At 34.7% G+C, this 21,270-nt stretch overlaps 1 protein-coding gene across 5 annotated transcripts in view; it reads left to right on the forward strand.

Annotated features, from left to right (window-relative positions):
• The window catches only part of HECTD2 (HECT domain E3 ubiquitin protein ligase 2), a 92,940-nt gene that overhangs the window by 57,636 nt on the left and 14,034 nt on the right, over positions 1-21,270 (forward strand). For 2 of the 5 annotated variants that reach the window (XM_058697145.1, XM_058697143.1), the window contains exons 7-16: positions 186-231; positions 1,971-2,080; positions 3,497-3,645; positions 4,214-4,337; positions 6,614-6,710; positions 10,578-10,685; positions 11,546-11,678; positions 12,613-12,701; positions 16,406-16,564; positions 20,199-20,273. In XM_058697145.1, the coding sequence (XP_058553128.1) occupies positions 186-231; positions 1,971-2,080; positions 3,497-3,645; positions 4,214-4,337; positions 6,614-6,710; positions 10,578-10,685; positions 11,546-11,678; positions 12,613-12,701; positions 16,406-16,564; positions 20,199-20,273 (1,090 nt within the window). Of the gene's footprint in view, positions 1-185; positions 232-1,970; positions 2,081-3,496; positions 3,646-4,213; positions 4,338-6,613; positions 6,711-10,577; positions 10,686-11,545; positions 11,679-12,612; positions 12,702-16,396; positions 16,565-20,198; positions 20,274-21,270 lie in introns of those variants that run through there. The other 3 variants (XM_058697144.1, XM_058697146.1, XR_009252443.1) reach the window with 3 other exon arrangements.

A 21,270-nucleotide genomic window follows, 5' to 3' on the forward strand; every position in this document is an offset into this window, starting at 1 on the left:
CAGAGGAACCTATATTCCCAGCATATCGTGAATGTTACTGTCTCAGTAATCATACATATTAACTCAAGTCTCATTTTTGGCTTTTACCAACTCAGTTCTCGCAGAAACATGTAGTGATCATTTTTTGTTAGATGCTATAAGATCAAATACGAATCTATAATCAATTATGCTTGTTTCTTTTACAGTCCACGAACAAAAGATGATCTTAGAGCATATTTTATACTTTTACAGGTAAGAAAGCAAGATCGAAGTTGTCTAATTCAGATCTTGGTCTATGCATGTGTTAAGGGAAATGATATCAAGTACTAAGTAGTATTTTGGGCAACATTATTGATACTTTTTAGGTTATAATATAACCAGAACATTAAAGTTATAACAGATAAACAATGGGAAGCTAAATTATCTTGGAGATTAAAATTTTAATGTAGTTCTTGCCTTTCTGCTGTGGTATTGGGTAACAAGCAGCATGGAAGCTCCTCTTCCTCCTCCAGCCAACCTCTTTTCTTGTCACTAGTTCTAACGGGCTCCACAACTTTATTGTATTTCCCAACTAATAGGTTTCTAACTTCTCTAGGTATTTTCAGTAAATGCTTTTGTTAGAGTTCTAATGGAAAAATCAAAGTGGTTGCTTATATTTGCTCTACAAAGGTGATGAACTTTTTCCTCGTGAGAGATACAGGTTCTTGATATGAAAAAATAAGGTCCAGACAAATGAAAAGCAATTTTTAGTTTGTCTTATTTTTTGAAAAAGAAATATGTTATTACATAGCTAGCATACTGCTTTTGTATAGTCTTTACAATTTACAAAAGGTGCTTGTGTATAGTCTTATCTCATTTAAAGGTAAGAAAAAATTATGTTAAATAAGATACGGTGTTCAATTCAATTTTATGTCCAGTAAAAGGAAACCTACATGGTAGGAATAAAAGAAACGGGAGAAAGGAAAAATGGAAAAAAAGAGGAAGATGGAAAAGAGGTAGTTGAGAGATGAAAAAAGGGAAAGGGAGAGGTAGGAGGACAAAAGCAAAGGTAGAAGAAAGAGAGGAAACATATGTACATAGTAAAAGCCAGAGAAATGACAGCTTGTTCAGATTTGTTAAGTGCGTATATTAATTAGCAGTCCCCTCTGCCCGTGATACCTTCTCTTGAGCACCACTAGGTGAGGCTATCAACTGAGGGCATTCTCTGAATTTGAATTTGTGCTTGCCAGTAAGTCAATTTTGAAAATACATGGTGCTCTCTTATTTCCCACAATTTCAGTTTATTTTTCATTAATAATCCTTTCTTCCATGACGTTTTGAAACGCACATCGTGAGAAGAGTGCTAGATTTTGGAAATATAACTAGAGGTTTTGCTTAGCCTTCAGGTACTCCTTCAGTGTCCCTTTAACATCTGAAAGTTGTCGAAAGCTGTTATATGGTTCTCTCCTTGTTCTTTGTGAGATATGCAACTAACTCATTTCATAGTGGCCAAAGTTTCACAACCAGCTTTTATTTTGTTTTTCCAGCATTGTTTTTTTTTTTTTTTTTTTTTTAATCAAGGAAGAACCAGGTTTTTAAACTGGATGACAGTGATTGCCATCACTTAGAACAGCCACTGAGCTAGGTGCCTTACATACATTTTCTTTTTTACTACTTAAAACAAGTAAGATAGGTATTATCATTCCTGTTTTACAGATGAGGAAATTGAGAATCAAAGTTTAAGGAACATGCCTAAGTGGTAGAATCAGCCCTCAGACCCAGATCTGTCTAACTTTCAAAGCCCATGCTCTTTCTGCTGTACCATAGCCAAAATCTAAGAATCTGTTAATTAAATAATCAAACAAATAGATTATTGTTTTCTAGAATTTCACCCAGTATTTCATAATCTCAAATGTAGTTTCCTAATTTACCACTTAGCTCATTAAGCATAGTGTCTTTCCTTTTACATGTTAACAAAATTTTAACACAATTATCTTTAATATCTTTTTCAGAATCCTCAATTTAATAACACATCTACGTATGTCATCTATGCTCACTTGCTACGACAGATAGCTACCTTAGTGGAAGCTGATCATCATTTCCTAGTTCACTGGTTTAAAAAGTAAATCATTCTATGATACTAATAAGAACTCTTATAATCGTACAGTTGCAAGTTTGATATTAGTGCTTTTATAACAAAATATATTTAAATGTTTTCAGGTCTTTAGAAATGATCTTCTAATTAACAGTATTTCAAAGCCAGTTATAAACATGTATGTTAGTACCACAGAGAGGGCAAATAACCATTTGCTGGTGCAAGCTGTTGAGATTTCTGTCCACTACTTTCACCTTCCTGTCATTGGTTTTCATATATCTCAAAGATGGTGACTGGATTTGCTCAGATACTACTATTTCAGTGTGTGTTTTTTAATTTCCTATCTTTATGTCAGTAAAGACACATAGTGTCTTTTCCTTACCTGATAACATCATCATAAAATATAGATTAGCCATCAATATCAATTTTTTAAAAATACGGTATGTTTTTTCATAGGACTATACTCACATAAACAGTGACTTTTCTCTATGATTGAGAAAATATTAGAGGCAAAATATTTTCAAAATTATTTTTAAATACAGTGGATTCTCATTACTCATGATATTCGTGTTCTGTAAAGTTGCTGCTAACAGTGAATTAACAAATACTGAACCATTGTTCCCATGAGACATGACATGGTTAGGTTCATGTGAGCTGTGGGTCATAGCATTTCCATCAACCAATGAATACATCATCTTGCTTTATCTCCATTCTCTGTAAAGATATCTTATTTAATATAAGTTGTCAATTCATTAACATTGAACTTATGACCAACAGCACTATAATGTCTGAACAAACTTTGTCTAACACAAGTTTATTCTCCATAAGGTACCTCACATTCCCCTTGTACTTAGGAACACTGGACAGAACGTCAGCACTGCATTTTGGGAACTTTTAAAACACCAGAATTACAGCAAAAAGCACAAAAGTGTGGAAAACATGACACTGAGTAAATTGTGTAAAGGATACCTGTTTACAGTATGAAAGCTAAAACAAGAAGGGAGAATGTTTCTTTGTTCGACCTCAGCTGGGAAAATGCACATCTGGCAACTCACATTCTTTGCCCTTCTCCACATCTGCAAATGACCACACATGAAAGCTCCACCAATACCGGTTTTGGGGGTTGCCATTAAATTTTAGCAAGTAGGCGAATTTGCAAATACTGAGTCTGAATAACAAGGATTGACTGCATATTGAAAGCCTTAAAAATGAAATGCTCAAGACTAACTTTATAGTAATTTTGGTGTTTATTTCTTATTTAACCAAGAAACACTATTCAAGGTAAGATTTTGCATCTTTTCAAATGTTTGGCAATTTAAGAAATAAAATTTGAGGGGATATTCTAAAATTGTATGTGTACAGAATGCACTTTGATATCTAACAAATATATTGCCAAAATAGAAAATGTGAATTTTATTGGAATTATTTCAAAATCTTTACCAGATTATCCCAGAAGAGGTTCAAACAATTGGTAGAGAGATTGCTGCAATTTATTTCCTTACGCCTGTTTCCTGCAAAGCCTGAAGAATTTCCACCTATAACAAAGTGCTCCTGGTGGATCCCATCAGCATCTAAAGTGTTGTCTTTACTCAGTAGGTTTTATGATTTTATCTTCTATTTTGTGAAATATTAGGGACGTTTCTATATAAGGATCTCAAAGTACTGTAGAGGCATTCTCTTAAATTTTAAAACTTTCCTTTGAAGTGAAGAGTTGTAATCTACTTGTTTTGATAACAGATTTCACAGTCAATTTATAAGCATGGGAAAGCTTTATGCATTTTAGTGGGCAGTGTTCTGGGTTATGGCCATCTGCTGCACGTGACCTGCTAAGTAGTGACCCATAAGGAAACAGGAACTTGCATTGATTCCTGAGAATTTCTAGGAGAGAACACACTGACAGGGAAGTGGTGGGAGAAGGTGACCATCTGTGTACTCCCTTTACTATAGTCTTCTAGTCCCCACCACAAGTTATTTTATAAAAGCAAGAAACTATTGGCTGCATTTGGACCATAATTTTAAAACTACTTTTTAACTTCGGAACTACAATTGCTTAAAATAGGAATTTCTAGATAAAGTCTATCTGGTGGACATTAAAGTGTTCTTATTAGAGTGAATCACGTGTATTTTGGAAAAGATCATTGTTAGAATTTATCTTTACAGATACTGCAAACAGTTTGGTTCACCCTCCCCTTATTCCTTATACTGATTTCTATAATTCTACATTGGATCACATTGATCTCATGGAAGAATACCACACCTGGCAGAGCTTTGGAAACTCTCACAGGTACGCTCAAAAGCTCATTTTGGTTACTTACCTAAATGAAATACTGTTCAAAACAATGACTGGATGTTAAATTTGTAAAAATAAATTTAAATCTGCATATGACTTTATGTATAAACTTTGGATATCCAGTCCTGAAACATTATTATATTTCTTAAGGCATTTTTTTCTTACATTTTGAGTTTATATACATGTTAATTTGGCTTTGGTTTGATTAACAACATCTTTTTAAGAAGGGAAAAGTTGTATCTTAGTATGCAAGTTTCTTATGTCGTCTTCGTCTATATGCTATCATCCAGTACAGTGGTCACAAACTTTCTCTCTAGAGAACTAGATGGTAAATATTTTTGGCTCTTTGGACTACACCAACTCTAGTGTACCACTGTAACACAAAAACAGTGTTAGATAATATATAGATAAATGCATGCATCAGTGTCCCAGAAAACTTTCTATACAAACACAGGTGGTGGGCCATATTTGTTCCACGGGCCTGAGTTTGCCAGTGCCTGATCTAACACAGCAATCACACACATGTGCACATACACACATACATTTCATTCCTTTTCTACTTTATTCTGCAGAAAAAGTATCCTTTATACACAATATAAAAAGAAGGGGTGTTACAGCAAAGGGGCTTCACCACAAAGTATTTACTACAATAGTATAATAGATTTTTTAAACACTTGACCAAATTCTTTAATACACTGCACCTATATCCACATTCATAGTTTGAATTAAACCAGTGAGACTGTCCCAAACATAATTTAATCCCAGACCATGTGATATCCTGGAGAGTGTGTTTATTCTAAAGGAGATTAAGAGATATAGTGTGGATATAAGTATCCTCAAAACCCCAGATTACTTTATAAATTGGTTCAGTCCACCAGGGACCCTTTCTACTAGAATTGGCCAAAACCATAGACTGGCCTTATGGACATATCTCAGTCCATATCTGAACACTCAGAACCAAATAAGAATTGTTTCTGGGGACCTTGTTCTGTTTGATGGATGTTCTTTTGGCAAAGCTGACTTATTTTACAAAGACTTTTTTTCTCCACCTTTAATATAATTGTAATGTTGTAGACAGAACAATTCCAAAAGTTACTGTGCATATTTCAGTGACATCTTTTAATACAGAGCTCTTCTAACCACTGGGCTACAGCATTGGTGTACCAGAATGAGTTACAGGGGAGTTTTGATCCGATGATCCTTTCAGTTTAGGGGAAGCCAGCCTGGACTTAGAGGGGGACCTAGAGCCCTAGAGCAAGTCACCTTTGGCCATGAGCAGACACATCAGTTTATTTGTTTAGTACCATTTTTCTATGTGCATGACTAGGACAACGTTGAGACACACTGTTTGAAAGTACAGAATAAGACCGTTATATATCCTGCTAAGCTCATTGTACCTGTTTTATTTCCAGATTTTTAGTTAGCACTTAGTGATTCAAAACTATTACACATTAGTACTGAACAGCTCTTATTAATTGACAGTCGCCTCTTGGAGAAAGCTGCTTTATTTGTGGTTCACACTAGGGCTATCTCCTTTTTCCTCATAATGCCTTCTTTGCACCCAGGGTTTGACTGTCCTTGAATGGATTCCAGCTGTAACTGATAGAGTGATTGCAGCCACTTCTGGTGAAAGGCTGGCTCCTGAAGTGTCACGGTTGCCATAGTAGTTCTCTCTAAAGGCATTTCTCTTGGGATAGTTTGTGGCTCTTTTATTAACATAAGATCAGCTCTGATCCAGGAAGGAAGTTAGTTATATTCATGACCTTTGATCATAATGTTGTGTGTCTTTACAAATACATACCATTCAATTCAACTACATCATTAAATACAATGAAGCTTGCACATCAGAAATATCCATGTAATCATGGATTTTTATAATAATTTCCACACATGAATTTTCTGTCCTAATCCTCCTTCATTAGCACTTCTGCCTCCTGGTTTTGGTGTCGACCATATTTTCACAGGTAATAATCTACAGGTGACTATTCATAAACTGAAATTTTCTGTATAAACCATGTAAGTGATGAGCACGTTTCAGAACGTTCGATGTAGCTTGCTCTAGAGGATGAAAGCATCGTGCATCTAGTAATCTATGCTTCACAAGGCTGTGGGGATTGAAAGAGATGATACACATAAAATCATTTTGTAAATGGCAAAACACAATACAAAAGCAATGTTTTATATTGTTAGGAGGGGTACCTTAGATTCCCTTAGTATAATTTTGCTAAAAATACACCATTTTGCTTTTTCTGTTTTTACTTGTTGAGCAGGTTTTCCTTCTGTCAGTACCCATTCGTTATTTCTATAGCTGCAAAAAAAATCATTATTCAAAGAGACTCAGAGCAACAGATGATAAGCATCGCAAGGGTAAGCCAGCTACGAAAACGTATTTATGCTGACTATAATCAATATAGTACATAATTTAATAAATAAATCAAGTGTCTTGTGAATTGTTCTAGCATAATCAGGAAATGTTCAAGGTAAAATTCATTTTCTAACTCCCCCCAGAAGTGCTTAAACCTATTCACTATACAAGAAAGAGATAGCCCTCATCAAATTCTCACTGTATTGTGAGTAGAGCAGGAAGATTAGAAGCCTCTCACAGATGCAAAGTACTGGGAACTTGTTGGATGCCATTCTGTGGAGACCATATTCCAGCTCCATGGCAGCCGTCAGAGCACTGGTGGGAACTATAGGAAGGCCAGGCGTGTCCTTACGAGCAAACCTCTCAAACCACTGGAATGTTCCCTAGGTTTTATGAAAATCCAACAGAAATAACCCGAAAGTTATAAGATGTACAATGTTGGGAAACTGGGAAATAAGTCCAAAAAAAGTGAAAGACATTTTATCGATTCTCAGGGAACCAAAATGCATGGAGACCCATAGAAACTGGGATGGTAGTCAGACTGGCTGTAGGCACATCGTGCGTTCGGATGAAGTTGATCTCTGGGCCTATCTTTACCACCCCTGCCGCCTGTGGTTCAGCACAGCGCAGGAAAACTACGTATTTTATCTAATAGATACAGATCTATCTAATAGATACTGCTCTGAAGGAGCAGATTTTCTTTTATTAGAATGCTAGACTATATATTTAAATGCTCATATATTTGGAGTATCTGCTTTCATGACACTACTTTAAAAATTAGAAGAAAGGTTGGCTGTAGTCTTCTAAAGATAAAAAGAGATCCTCAGAATAAAAAGAAATGATTTCCATGTCTTGTCCAAGAATATAAAAACAATTCTAAAGTATAAATTATAATACTTCAAAATGCTTTTAAAAATAAGAAATGTTTATTCTTAAGTAATTCAGTTCCCAGAAGGTGAGTATTTTTTTCTGTCACAGAGCAGGACAAAAGATTTGAGTGACTGGTGACATCCCAGAGTCAGCTTACACTGACTATGAGAATATTAGAAGAAACGTTATTGCCTGTGTGTACCAAGGGAGTTCCAAAGCCACTGTACCCCCCTGAAAAGTAAATTTAAACAGGTATATTTGGCATCAGAATTATTACTTAATCTTGGGTAGATATTGGCTCAAATATTAGTCTATAGAGCTACTCATTTTGGCAGTTTCTATTAGTTGCATTTATGCAGTTTTATGCCACTAAACCTTGTCTACCATTAGCAACTTAGTATAACTTGGTTTGCTGGATATTTCCAGTGTGATGGCTTTCCAGGAGGTAGACTGGGAACAGAACATAAATGCAGCCAATAGTTACAATTGTATGCAATTTTAGTACTTTTTTTTTTTTTTTTTTACCTAGGGCTATGATTTTGTACATTTGTAAAAACAAAAAGTTTGAAAGAGCTAGATAGAAGTTTCCCTTAGTTCCTCTGAGCAGTTTTCTGCTGTGGCACTCATTTTTGAAACATCAGATATCTTCTGTGGAACTTTTTTCTAATTAAAAGGAGAGTGGCAGCTGTAGACGCTGTCACAGGCGTCTTCCACAGAGAATGGACACAAATGAGTAGAGATTGAAGACTTAAGTGGAATTATGTGTTATTATGGGTGTTTCCCAACATTTTAACTTGTAAATTGTCACACCACTTGGAATTAATGACTGGTGATCATTTTGACCCAAGGACAGACAGCCTTACAAGTAGTTAATGTAAACAAGAGCTTATCTGAAGTTGCGAAAGAGCTTGCCCAACAAAAATAACTTCCTCATCAGACTGTGTCCCAAATTCTACCATTTGGGGCTTACTTCTTTTGTTTGAAGTATTTTCTATTAAATATTAGTTCCTGATGGGAGGAGTAGCCACTAAACCTTGTCTCCCATTAGCATCTTAGTATAAATTTGTTTGCTGATTATTTCCAGAGCTATGGCTTTCCAGGAGCTAGACTGGGAACAGAACATAGGAAAGAGGACAGTAGGATACTACCCCAGGAGTATAGATCTTTTTGAGTATCAAAGGGAAGACCCAGAGAAGGAAGAAAAACACTTTTAAAAACCTTTAGAGAAAGACAAATACCATGTGATTTCACTCCTATTTGGAATTTAAGAAACAAAACAAATGAACGTGGTTCATAAAACGTGGTTTTATGGTTTATTGTTAACCATAAAACAGACTCTTAACAATAGAGAACAAACTGAGGGTTGCTGGAGGGGAGTTTGGAGGAGATGGGTTAAATGAATGATGGGCATTAAGGAGGACACTTGTGATGAGCACTGGGTTTGTATATAAGTGATGAGTCACTAAATTCTACACCTGAAACTAATATTACCCTGTATGTTAACTAATATTTACCCTGTAAATGTGAAACTAAAAAAAATATAATAATTTTTTTAATTGGAGTGTAACTGACATACGGTATCCTATTCGTTTTAGATGTATATCATAGTAATTCTATATTTTTACCCATTATGAAATGATCGCCATGATAAGTCTAGTTGCCATCTGTCACCATATGAAGTTTTTACAGTGTCATGACTATATTCCCTATGCTGTACGTTATATCACTTAGACAAATAAATTTTTAAAAAGAATAAAATTTCTAAAATAGGAAACAAAAATAAAAAGTAAAAGTCTTCAGAATTGGAAATACAGAGATGAAGTGCTCTGAATCAGAGTGTTTTATTATAGGAATCTATAAAATCATGAGTACAGTGTTATGTAGATTTTTGGTATTAAAATTTTATCTACTAAAGCACTTTGCTGCATGTATTTAAAATGTCTGAAATGTTCATCTCTAGTCTGTAGAGTAAGTTTCCTTTACTACCAAAGAAGATGAAGTAGTCTGATAAAAATTATTTAGGTAAATTATATAAAATTAATTAAATAAATTATACAAGCTTGTAGATGCTATATGATAAATATTTATGTATTTCTAATAGATATCTTAAGTGTTTTTTACATACTCATTACTTGTATTTTGAAAAACCATGAAAAAAAGATTTTTTAAAATTACATTTCCATTAGCCAAACATAACAATTGTTAGTATTTTGGTAAATTTTCTTCTGCTATTCCTTCTCTGTATTATTTTTAAAAGGCAATAGAGTTGAAACCATTTTGTATACACACTTTTGTTCCCTTATTTTTTCACTTGTACCTTTCTTGGATATTTTCATGGCATTTATATAATTATAGCCATCCATTTTAATAGTATTAGATTCCATTATATAAATACATATATAGAATATTTCTAAAGTTCCACTTTTGTAGGTGATGCTGTGATGAACATCTCACTGTATAAAATAGAATTTATATTTTTGTTTTTGTGTTTAGAATTCCCAGAATTGGAATTATTGGGACAAAGGGTATGGACCTTATTAATGTTTCTGATAAATGTTGACAAATTATTTTCTAAAAGTAGACTAATTGTGCTTTTAGAGTAAATTCAGTACCATTTAAAAAGCTTAAGCCAAGCTTGTCATCAGTAGTATGTACCTCATTTCAAATGTTCCCACTTTGTATCTATTGGACAGAAAGACTTACCATTTAAGAGATGAGACATATGGAAACTGATATGCAACATACTTTACTATAGAAGGTGAATTATTTTTGGTCCTCCCTTTTGGACCCCATTTGGTTATCATTATTTCAAATGAAAAAATATATATAAATATATAATAATAATAATTTGTAAAATTGAGTTTATGAAAATATTTATATGAGAGAGGGCATAGAGAAGGATACAACTGATTTTTAGTCAAGTGCTTAAATGTTTTAAATGAAATTATAGTCTAAGTAAAAACTAAAAAGTAAAATGTTTGCTTTTCTTTTTTAATCAGCAAAGTCTGGTGGATAAAGTATCTCGAAGACAGAGACCTGATATGAACATGCTATTTCTAAATATGAAAGTAAGACGGACACATCTGGTTAGTGATTCGCTTGATGAGGTATAGATCATTTATTCCAACATGGAACTAATTGATTAAAACTTTAAATAAATTCTACAACATGGTGTATTACTGAAATCTTAGTAATCTGTTTTTTCATTTCTGTATGCCAGTAGGTGTGCATCCTTATATTTTGATATCATAGTTAAAATCAGTCGCGTATTCACAATTAAGCCTTGTGTTCATTATTTATGTTTCTTAATGGTTTGTTGTTAACTCCCCAGAAAAGGATTTTGTGTTGAACACTGAAAATGAGTAATTCGTGTTTCTGAATATGTAACTTAGATTCTAGACCCACCTTTGTTACTGGTTGGGTGGGTAACAAGTCATTTTAACTTCTCCAGGCCTCAGATTACTCATCTATAGAGGTCTGACCTACAGGGTATGTTAAGTATACTCAGGCTCAGAGGTACTTTGATTGTATGTATATGTGTATATTACAGAGCTTCATGTGTTTACAGTGCTTCAGCCAGATCTTCATGTGGCTGTTATAAGATAATGGCTGATGTCATTATGTGATTTTTAAAATCAGGAAGGAAAGTTAAAGAAAAGGAAATTAATTATTTTATGATATAACCTGTTAAATTAAAATCTTGGAGGCAGTGTAGGAACCCAGGAGACAGTAACTTTGGGCAAAGTACTTGATCTCTCTTAATCTTTCTCTTAATCTATATGACAGACATAATAATGCTTAATTCACATAGTATCTGACAAATTACAGGATGAATGGATGAATGGAGTGAGTTTTATGACGTTGTAAAGAAAGATAAAGATTGCTTACCACATTTCCCAGAATTGAAAAGGTTAATTTCCTTTTTACTGCTCTTTGTTCTTCTCTATAATATAATTTCTTCAAATAGTTAACCCGGAAAAGAGCAGACTTAAAAAAGAAGTTGAAAGTTACGTTTGTAGGGGAAGCTGGTTTGGATATGGGTGGCTTGACCAAAGAATGGTTCCTTCTTCTAATTCGCCAAATTTTTCATCCAGATTATGGTGAGCATTTAATTTTTATGAACTGGTGTTTCTTCATAATTGTTAGATTCAAGTAGTGACTTATTTTTCACCTACCCTATGACTTTATAGGTTTGTTTGGTTTTTTTTTTTTTTTGTCAACCAAAAATGTTGAATAATTTAAGGATTTTTGTTTATATTTTTAAAAGTGACCAAATTGATGATCAAAATGTTTGTTACCTTACTGGGAATCATACACAAAATGTATAAAGACTGTAAGTGTATATTTGCAAGGCAACATCCACCTCTTTCCTGAATAAATCAAACTCATGAAAATTTGTCATTGAAATAAAGAACATTCAGAATTAGAAACAAGATGGCAGCTTGCTTTACACTAATAGCTGAGGGCTTTTTCGTTAGATTGTGAGCCATTTTCATAAATAAGAATTCATTAATTTTTTAAGACAAAAGTAAACTTGAAATTTAAATTTTATTTTTTATTTAGAGAAAACACCTATACAGTCCTTAGTATCTATAAAATATTCTTCTTCAAACAGTTTTAAGTGTTTTTCTTACTTTTTATTTTGTATATATGTAGATATAACCTCTTTCTGGCAATGGAAAATAGAGATGACATGGATAAATTAAAATCTCCAGATAATCCTCGTAATTAATTTTGATCATAATTTATAAATTATACATTGTTGTTTTTATAAAAGAAAATCAACTGATTAATTTAGTTTCTATCTTTTTAATGCATATATACCCTTCGTTCAGGATACCAATAAACAGTAAAATGTTCTCACATACTCTTTGTGTATATATTTTATATATTTTACCATGAAAGATGGTTTATAACAATAACTGTTGCTGAAATGTTTTGCTTCTAATAGTTGAGATATCATGTACATTTTTAGTACTTTGATTTTTTTTAATCAGTCATGTTAATGAAATGTTTCTTTTTTTTTTTTTTCAGGCATGTTTACATATCACAAGGATTCACACTGCCATTGGTTTAGCAGTTTTAAATGTGATAACTATTCTGAATTCCGATTGGTTGGAATTGTATCCTTTAAACTTTCCACTAGGAGGTGCTAGTAGACTAGAAATTTTAAATTTTATCAGAATTTTGGAAAACTCCTCATTAAGTCTTGCAGATTAAATATTCTTGTCCAATTTGCTAATAGACTTTTAATCATTTGCAGTATCACAGTATATCACAGTTATATGTCAGCAGACTAAATTGAAAGGAATTATGAATTTTTTATATTTTTCTCTGAAAACGTGATCTCAAAATAAAAACAGTTCTTGTTTCATATATTATTTAAATTATTAGAAAATTAAGATATTTTTAAAACAAAAGTATCTTTCCCATTCATAATGAGCTATTTTTCTGTTCTTTTACCTTGTGCTTATTTCACTGAGTTTAATAAATTGAAATTGTGGAAATTAAATCTACGTCTTTAATATTCCCCCAAATCCTGAGACATCCATAAAAATTTTAAATTGAATAGAGTGGGAATATTTAAAGTATATGTTGTTATTTAAAGTGTTTTTTAATTATGTAAATTAATTTACATCCTCTGATGCTTCTCCGGTGTACTGAAGATGGCATTCCTGCATTGGGTAGGAGATTGGAAAAGATACCTACCGCATTAGCTCTTTTAATTCTAAGAAATATAATCGTCGGTGGAAGAAAGGAGGGAAGAGTAAATAAGTGAGCTAGCACTGGAGATAACTAGCTTAAAAGAGAGAAGAATATCCACCTTTAAGAAGGTTACCCTCTAGATGGGCAGATGACCACCAATTCAAGGTCATCAATTCTCAGAGTCACATGATTATTTGACACGAAGTGGTAAGGAGTTTGGAGAAGGAAGGGTCAGTGTATTCTTCCCAGAGAAGATAGAGATTTAAAAATGGAACCATTCTATCTGATTAGCACAGGGCTGGAGTGACTGGGAGAATGGCTAGAAAACGGGCTGCATTGTGCTGGGCTTGTTACAGAGCAGTGTGGGGGGCCTTGATTGAAGCAGAGGGCACCCCGGGAGTTAGGGAGGACACCTTCAGCAGTCAGGAATGACCTTAGAGAGGGCTTGGAATGTCTCTTATACTTGTAATAAATCCTGAGGATTGTATATTAAAACTGAGAGAGTAGATGGAAGAAAAGGTAGTAGGGAGAAAACCACACATTAAGAGAATAAACTTAATTTGAAATTTTGTATATGTTGTTATGTCCAAAGGTCTGAAGTGCCAAGTTCCACAAAACAGAACGCTTACCAGCTCTTAGACCCATGGTTTTATTTTGTATTATCTACAGTAATCATTTGTTGCACGTTCCAGTTTCATTGAAGGCCTGAGTCACAGATGCTTCTCACTATACTATGAGTATGAGTTGTTTGAATTCCCTGATATATATGTTTGTTATACTTTACATTCTTATCACAGCTTAGATTTGGTTGATATTTTGACTTTCTAATATTTATAATGAAGTATTAGAGCTTACTTAGCCATCACATTTTTAGAATGGTATTATACATTAAGTCATGAGCTTCTTTGGCAAATAGGCATTAGTTTCTATCCAATCATTACCCAAAAGAGCAAGCACAGTAAGCATATTTACATATGCTGCATATTTCAAGTTAATTTATTAAATCTAAATTAAATTATTATAGCCACTACTATCGCATTATTATGTGTCTTTATCTCACATGCACACACATGACAAAACTATAGAAAGTGAGATTGATGCCCAAAAAGCACGATAATATATAGGAAAAATGTGAGATGGTTGTGAGATCACATGGATTGTGATCATGTACGTAGGTGAGAGATCTATCAAAGGTGAGGAGAAGTAAAAATTGAGAACACACATGACAACTGAGAAGATGTAGTTGGTTCTATAACGTATTTTCACTTTATAAATTTCAGTTCCAAAGATTTGTTGTGCTAGTAGTTCTGACAGCATTGCATTCCAAATACTTCATTTTTATATACAGTAAGGCTTTGGAGTTTACAAGAAATGATATAGGGAAACCTATAACAATAATTATAAAATGTTTCGAAGATTGCATGAAGAACCATAGTATACCAGTTTTTAAAAACTAGGATAGCTTTTACCAAAAAGGGCATTGACGCATGGTATTCAAACCCTACCCTGTTTGCACTACATGATGCCTCCCTCAGTGACCCAGCAGAACCTCCCTATCCTTGTCTCGCCCCTGCTTCAACCAGCGCAGCTGACTTACTGTGAAATGAAACACTGTACTCTGCATATGAAAGTGCCCTGTAGCAGATCTTATGAGCCTACTGTTAAAAACCTGCCTTTAGAGTTATGATTTTTTAAAATTTTTAATCAAAAATGCTTGGAACTTGTCACTCGGGTAGATGATCATAAATGGTAACTATAATTATATTATGGTCATTATCATTGTTATTATTGCAATTATAGAAGTATGTTACAGCTCATTTTCAGTATCTGTCCCTTGAATACACTGTTCAGTCTCTGTCGATATGGCTACCTATAAAATAACTTATCAATTCCTTAAATTACTATTAACTTTTGTTCTGCCTTAGTAAATTGAAATACTGCCTGTCTTCCGATTAAAAATTTTTTTTGAGAGAGACAACACACACATGCACAAGAGGAAGAGAATCTTAAGCAGGCTCCGTGCTCAGTGCAGAGCCCAACTTGGGGCTCGATCTCACAACTGTGAGATCATGACCTGAGCTGAAATCAAGAGTCAGATGCTTAACCGACTGACCCACCCAGGCGCCCCTTCCAATTTCTAAAAATTATTTTCAGTAATTTAGCCAGCCCATATGTTTAGATTTCCTTTTGAGCCTATGAAATTAATGATTTCCTTAATAACTTGATATAGTAGTCTTTATTTGGCGGTTGAAATATGACATTTAAAACCCCTCTTTTCGTGGGTTCAAACCCCAAGTCGGGCCCTGTGCTGACCGTCCAGAGCCTGGAGCCTGCTTCGGATCCTGTGTCTCTATCTCTGTCCTTCCCCTGCTTGTGCGCATGCTCTGTCTCTCTCTCTTCTCTCTCCCTCTCTCTCTCTCAAAAATGAATACATAAACATTGAAAAAATTTTTTAAAACCCTCTTTCAGCAAATGGATAAGTTAAATTCTGCCATATAAGTAATAAGTAATATATAGTGGGGCAGGGTTTAGATATATAACATCTATAGCTTTTTAACTTCAGCACTTTGAGTAAACTCCAGGTAATAAAGCCCTTTCAACTATTTCTGTAGGAGACTGATCGTCTTATTAGCTTACCAGTAGCATGTGTGTGCATTTGTGTGCGTGTATCCATATGGTTTATTCAGTTCAGCTGTCTTTACATAGTCTGTAGTTAGTTTTAAAATAGCAAAATGATCACCAGAATCACTAGTGTGTTCTGCATCGAGTTCTGAATAAATTGCTGCTACTTATAAAATCACCAAAATTGTTTAAGTTTAGAAAATGTTTCCTTGTATGTTAAACAATTTATGAAATGTCTGAAGTTGTTATCTACTGTGATCTTAGAGGAATTTTTCTAGGGAAATCATCAAATACTGTCACCTGAACCCTTCCCTCTTTTCACATGACTTTTGGTAATCAAGGAATTATATTATGGAAAATAAAGGAAAGGAAGTATGTGGGATTAATTAAAGTCGGTGTTAGATCTGAAAAAACTGTGCAAGAAATATACTGATGCATAATTCAAAACTCATTTGTTGTCATGGATTTTATGTTAATGCTTAACATTCAGTATGCATAGCTTATGGGACTAGCTGTTTATAACAGCATTACCTTGGATATTCGTTTCCCCCCCTGCTGTTACAAGAAACTGTTGAGCCCTCCCATCATTCCTAGTGATCAGAATACACCAGTAGGCATCTGCAGTGTGACCACTGACGACTTATGTCAAATTATGCCTGTAAGTATAAAGTCATTAGCATCTTATTCCTTAATGCTAAATCATCTCTCTTCTACCTGAAGCCTTTCTCCTTCTAATGCTATTCTTATTTTTAAATATGGTTTCTCTCTACCTTTGGAACCCATCCCCTTTTTCGTCTTTCTCCTTCCTCATAGAGACACATCACCCACTTTGCAGCACCCCTAAGCTCTTGCAGCATAGTGGAACAGGCTTTGAAGTGAGCTCTGCCACTTACAGTCCTGTGAACTTGGATAGGTTGTTTAATCTTTCTGAACTCTAGTTTCCTTATGTGAACAATGGGATAGCAAAACTTATATATGGAGGATTACACGGGATAATAAAGTTCTTGGTACTTGATTACTTCTGTGGATTCTTATTAAGATGATACTGTGCAGTATCGTTAATAGTATCTGCAAAAATGTCTCTAAAATGAAGACAACAAATGAATTTCATGGTACTGTCTCTTATAACATTCCTCAATTCAGAAATTAGATTTCTGATCATCAGATTTAATCCAAGATTAAAATTTAGTAGAGGAGTGGATACTATCCATATCCTTCTGACAAACCCCTATGATCATGTTTTTTACAGCTGAGTTTTCATAACTATTGGTCAGCAGAAAATTCTCAGTAGTCTTTGGCAAATAGCCTAGATGTGGAGAATCTCTGTTGCTAAGTATTCCTATCTAAATACCCCGGTATTTTAATGGCCCGATGAGTTTGGTGCAGGGTTGGCGCCTTCCTGTGAAAGTTGAGAAACGCGTCCAGAACACGTGTTTGGTTAGAAAACTACTCTTCATACTCCTCAGTGGGTTGACACCAGGCACATTTTTGGAAGTTCGTTTGGGATATTTTCAATTAAGAGCATAAAACCACATTTTTATTAGACTTAGTAGTTAGAAAAAAATATGATATGAGGGTTTACCCAAGTTAATAGAGTAGGATCTGATTAAGAAACTGAGAGGTCTCCCTTTTATGGTCTTGTATCTGCAACACACTAGCTATGACTCTGGATGATTCACTTAATTTTTTATCTGTAAAATGTTGGGAGTAGACTGATATCTGAGTTACTGTCTCATTTTAGATTTTTGTGATTTTTTTTTTTTTGTCACACATATCCAGTTTTTGTCAAATTTGTTACCAGTCTTCTCATTTTATTACTGGTTTTGGCCAATAAATTGCCTAATTTTATGATTAAAGTTATTCAAATTTGGCTCATTTAGGTCTAATTTTATTGTTGTTGTTGTCAATAATAATGGATATTTTATGAATAACCATACCAAAACATTGTTTTATATTATGGAGCTGAAGATTTCACTGCACTAATTTCATATTCTTATGTTGGCTCTTTAATGAATCAAGATTCTGCGTATGCCAGGAGATCAGCTGTAGAAGAAATTAAGTTTCTATACATGCAGTAATCAAGATTAAAAGGATATAGAAAAACTGCTGTGGGGCGCCTGGGTGGCGCAGTCGGTTAAGCGTCCGACTTCAGCCAGGTCACGATCTCGCGGTCCGTGAGTTCGAGCCCCGCGTCAGGCTCTGGGCTGGGCTGATGGCCCAGAGCCTGGAGCTCGTTTCCGATTCTGTGTCTCCCTCTCTCTCTGACCCTTCCCCGTTCATGCTATGTCTCTCTCTGTCCCAAAAATAAATTAAAAAGTTGAAAAAAAAAATTAAAAAAAAAAAAAAAAAAAGAAAAACTGCTGTGTTAGAGTAGTGGAATGTGGGTAATTTTTTTCAATTTCTATGAATGGATTATTTATTAGTAGCACCTATTAAAAGTTGCTACCTAATTTCCATTTCACATGGGGTAAATATACCCATACAAATTTTTTAATGCTTTTTTATTCAAATCTTTGTTTACCCATTTGTTCACTGTATGTTTCTAAGAAGAGTAACAGGAAAGCAAAGAGAAACCTGTAGAAGTAGACAGGTTTCTTAATTTAAGGACAGTATATGTGAACACAGGATGAAAAGTACAGAAAGTAAGTGAAATATCCAACGATGGAGCCTAGTGTGTGCTGTTAATAAATACAGTGATAAATGCAGTAATACTCGACTGTTTCCTTAGACAAAGCGCTAGAGTTGTCCAGTGGCAACAATAAGAAATCTTCCCAACACAGTCTTTTTTTTTTTTTTTTTTTTTTTTTTTTTTTTTTTTTAAATTTTTTTTTTCAACATTTTTTATTTATTTTTGGGACAGAGAGAGACAGAGCATGAACGGGGGAGGGGCAGAGAGAGAGGGAGACACAGAATCGGAAACAGGCTCCAGGCTCCGAGCCATCGGCCCAGAGCCTGACGCGGGGCTCGAACTCACGGACCGCGAGATCGTGACCTGGCTGAAGTCGGACGCTTAACCGACTGCGCCACCCAGGCGCCCCCCAACACAGTCTTGTGAAAATTACACTTGAGGGTTTTAGATGAGGATAGAAGAGACTCCAGAATAACCTTGAATCAGCAGCTGTAATATCTCTTCTGCTTAAGTCACTCCCGAATATGTTGTATTAAACAAGACCAGAGTATTCAAATGGTGTATAAAAATAGTATTCAGTATCTTCACATACTCTTTCTTTAATTACACGTTTACAAAATCATAAAAAGTTTATGTGGGAAACTAATATTTTAGAAATAGTATATTATAGTTAAGAGTCTAAGACTGACAGTACAGGTAAAAAAAAAAAAAAATCTCCACAAAAATAGGGGTTTGAGACTACAAAGTCTGGAAATAAAGGGCCTGTAGTCCTAAATAAAACAGATCTGAATACATAACTTCATGACCTATTAACTTTGTCATTAAAAGTTTCACCTCTGAAAGATGAGAAGTCCTTTCCCTTGGGTTCACCTACTAGTCCCTGGAGTTCTTACAGATTTCAAACTCCCAATTATAATTTTCGGCATCCATAATTTTTATTAATAATTGAAGGATGACAAGCATACCAAATCTGTGCCAGCCTAGATTTGTATAAAATTCTCTGACTTTAATGGAATGGAAAGTGTATTATGTATGTAAAATCTATTCTGTTGTTTACCTTTTCTTCTAATAATTTAAAATAAATTAAACTATAATATTTTTCATAAAACGTGAAAATTTTTTTAATAATGCATTAATTTTTCTGTTTGTAAATATTTGTTCATGGATAACATGAGTTAGAGGAAACTATTTCTTCCACTGTTCTCACTTTTTGGGGGGGAGAGGAGAGCACTGTAACAAATGTAGGAACCACTTAACGTATATGAACTGTGTGTATTTATGCTTAAAAGATGTATCCTAATACAGCAGATTTTTTAAATACTACAAATTCGTAAGTAGTAATGTTGCAGAAAGCAGTGATTTACTATGGAAACTGCACTCTTGCTACCTAAGAACAGATCCCAGAGTCATGCCTCCATCATTTCAACTGGATGTTTTCCTCTTATATGACTTTTTCTAGTGAGTTTTTCCAAGCCTTTTATGTCGTAGAAATCACTAACAAACATTTCATTCCCTGGAAAATATATCCCAAATATTACCTTTAGTTTAAAATTGGAGTGTATCGACTCTATCTCACATGTAAGTTAACTGAAGTAGACGTGCTTAACTATTTTAGGTAACGTTATTTGATTTAAAAACACGGGTAACAGATTTCTTTCTACAGGAGTTGGCCCATGGGTTAAGTGAACTCCTGTCATATGAAGGCAATGTTGAAGAAGATTTCTATTCAACGTTCCAGGTACTATTAAAGGCAAATAGCTTTCTGTTAACCATGTATTTCATATATGAAAAAATGCCATTTGTTATTTAACACCTATCATTAGAAAAGATGAACAAGGATTAATCAGTACACACCATTCCTTGTCATAAAGGATCTTGACTCAATAAAGCAGAGACAGTGAAGTAGACACTTGTAGATGAGCAGTCAAGAGAGTGCCTAAAGAAATTCCTATGACTCTGCTAGGCAACTGTCATATTTCCTTGACTCAGTTACTTTTTCACAGTTTTCAGCTTCTAAAAATAAGCCTCTCCTAATAAAAACTAAAAGAAACAAACGGGAAGCCTGGGTGACCCTGTTAGTTAAGCGTCCAGCTCTTGGTTTCGGGTCAGGCCATGACCTCATGGTTCATGAGGTCGGGCTCTGGGCTGGTGGTGCAGAGCCTGCTTGGGATTCTCTCTCTCCCTCTCTCGTTGCCCCTCCCTGTCTTGTGCACACATGCTCTCTCTTTCTCTCAAACAAAAATAAAAATAAGCCTCTATTTTAGCTTCATACAAGAAGATAGGAGCATGGGGCACTTGGGTGGCTCAATTAGTTGAGCATCTAACTTCGTCTTGGGTCATGATGTCACGGTTTGTGAGTTCAAGCCCCACATTAGTCTTGCTGTTGCTGCTGTTAGCACAGAGTCCGCTTGAGATCCTCTGTCCCTCTCTCTCTGCCCCTTCCCCTCTCATCCCCTCCCCCTCCTGCCCCCCCCCCCGCCCCGGCCACCACCTCTCAAAAATGACTAAACATTTACAAGAAAAAAGTTAGAAGCAGGAACTAATGGTTCAGACCAAAATGGTCTCATTTCCATTCCCCTAACAATAATTGGGAGATGGAAATCGGAGTAATCCACATAGCTCCAAAAGCTCCAAAGACCTGTGTATTATCTAAATGGCCACACAAGTTTATGAACAGCTGTTAGGTGTTTAACTGTATTCAACAGAGAGGATTTGTCCCTGTAGTTTCTATATTT

The sequence above is a fragment of the Neofelis nebulosa genome, chromosome 13 (genome assembly GCF_028018385.1).
Source record: "Neofelis nebulosa isolate mNeoNeb1 chromosome 13, mNeoNeb1.pri, whole genome shotgun sequence".
NCBI lineage: Eukaryota > Metazoa > Chordata > Mammalia > Carnivora > Felidae > Neofelis > Neofelis nebulosa.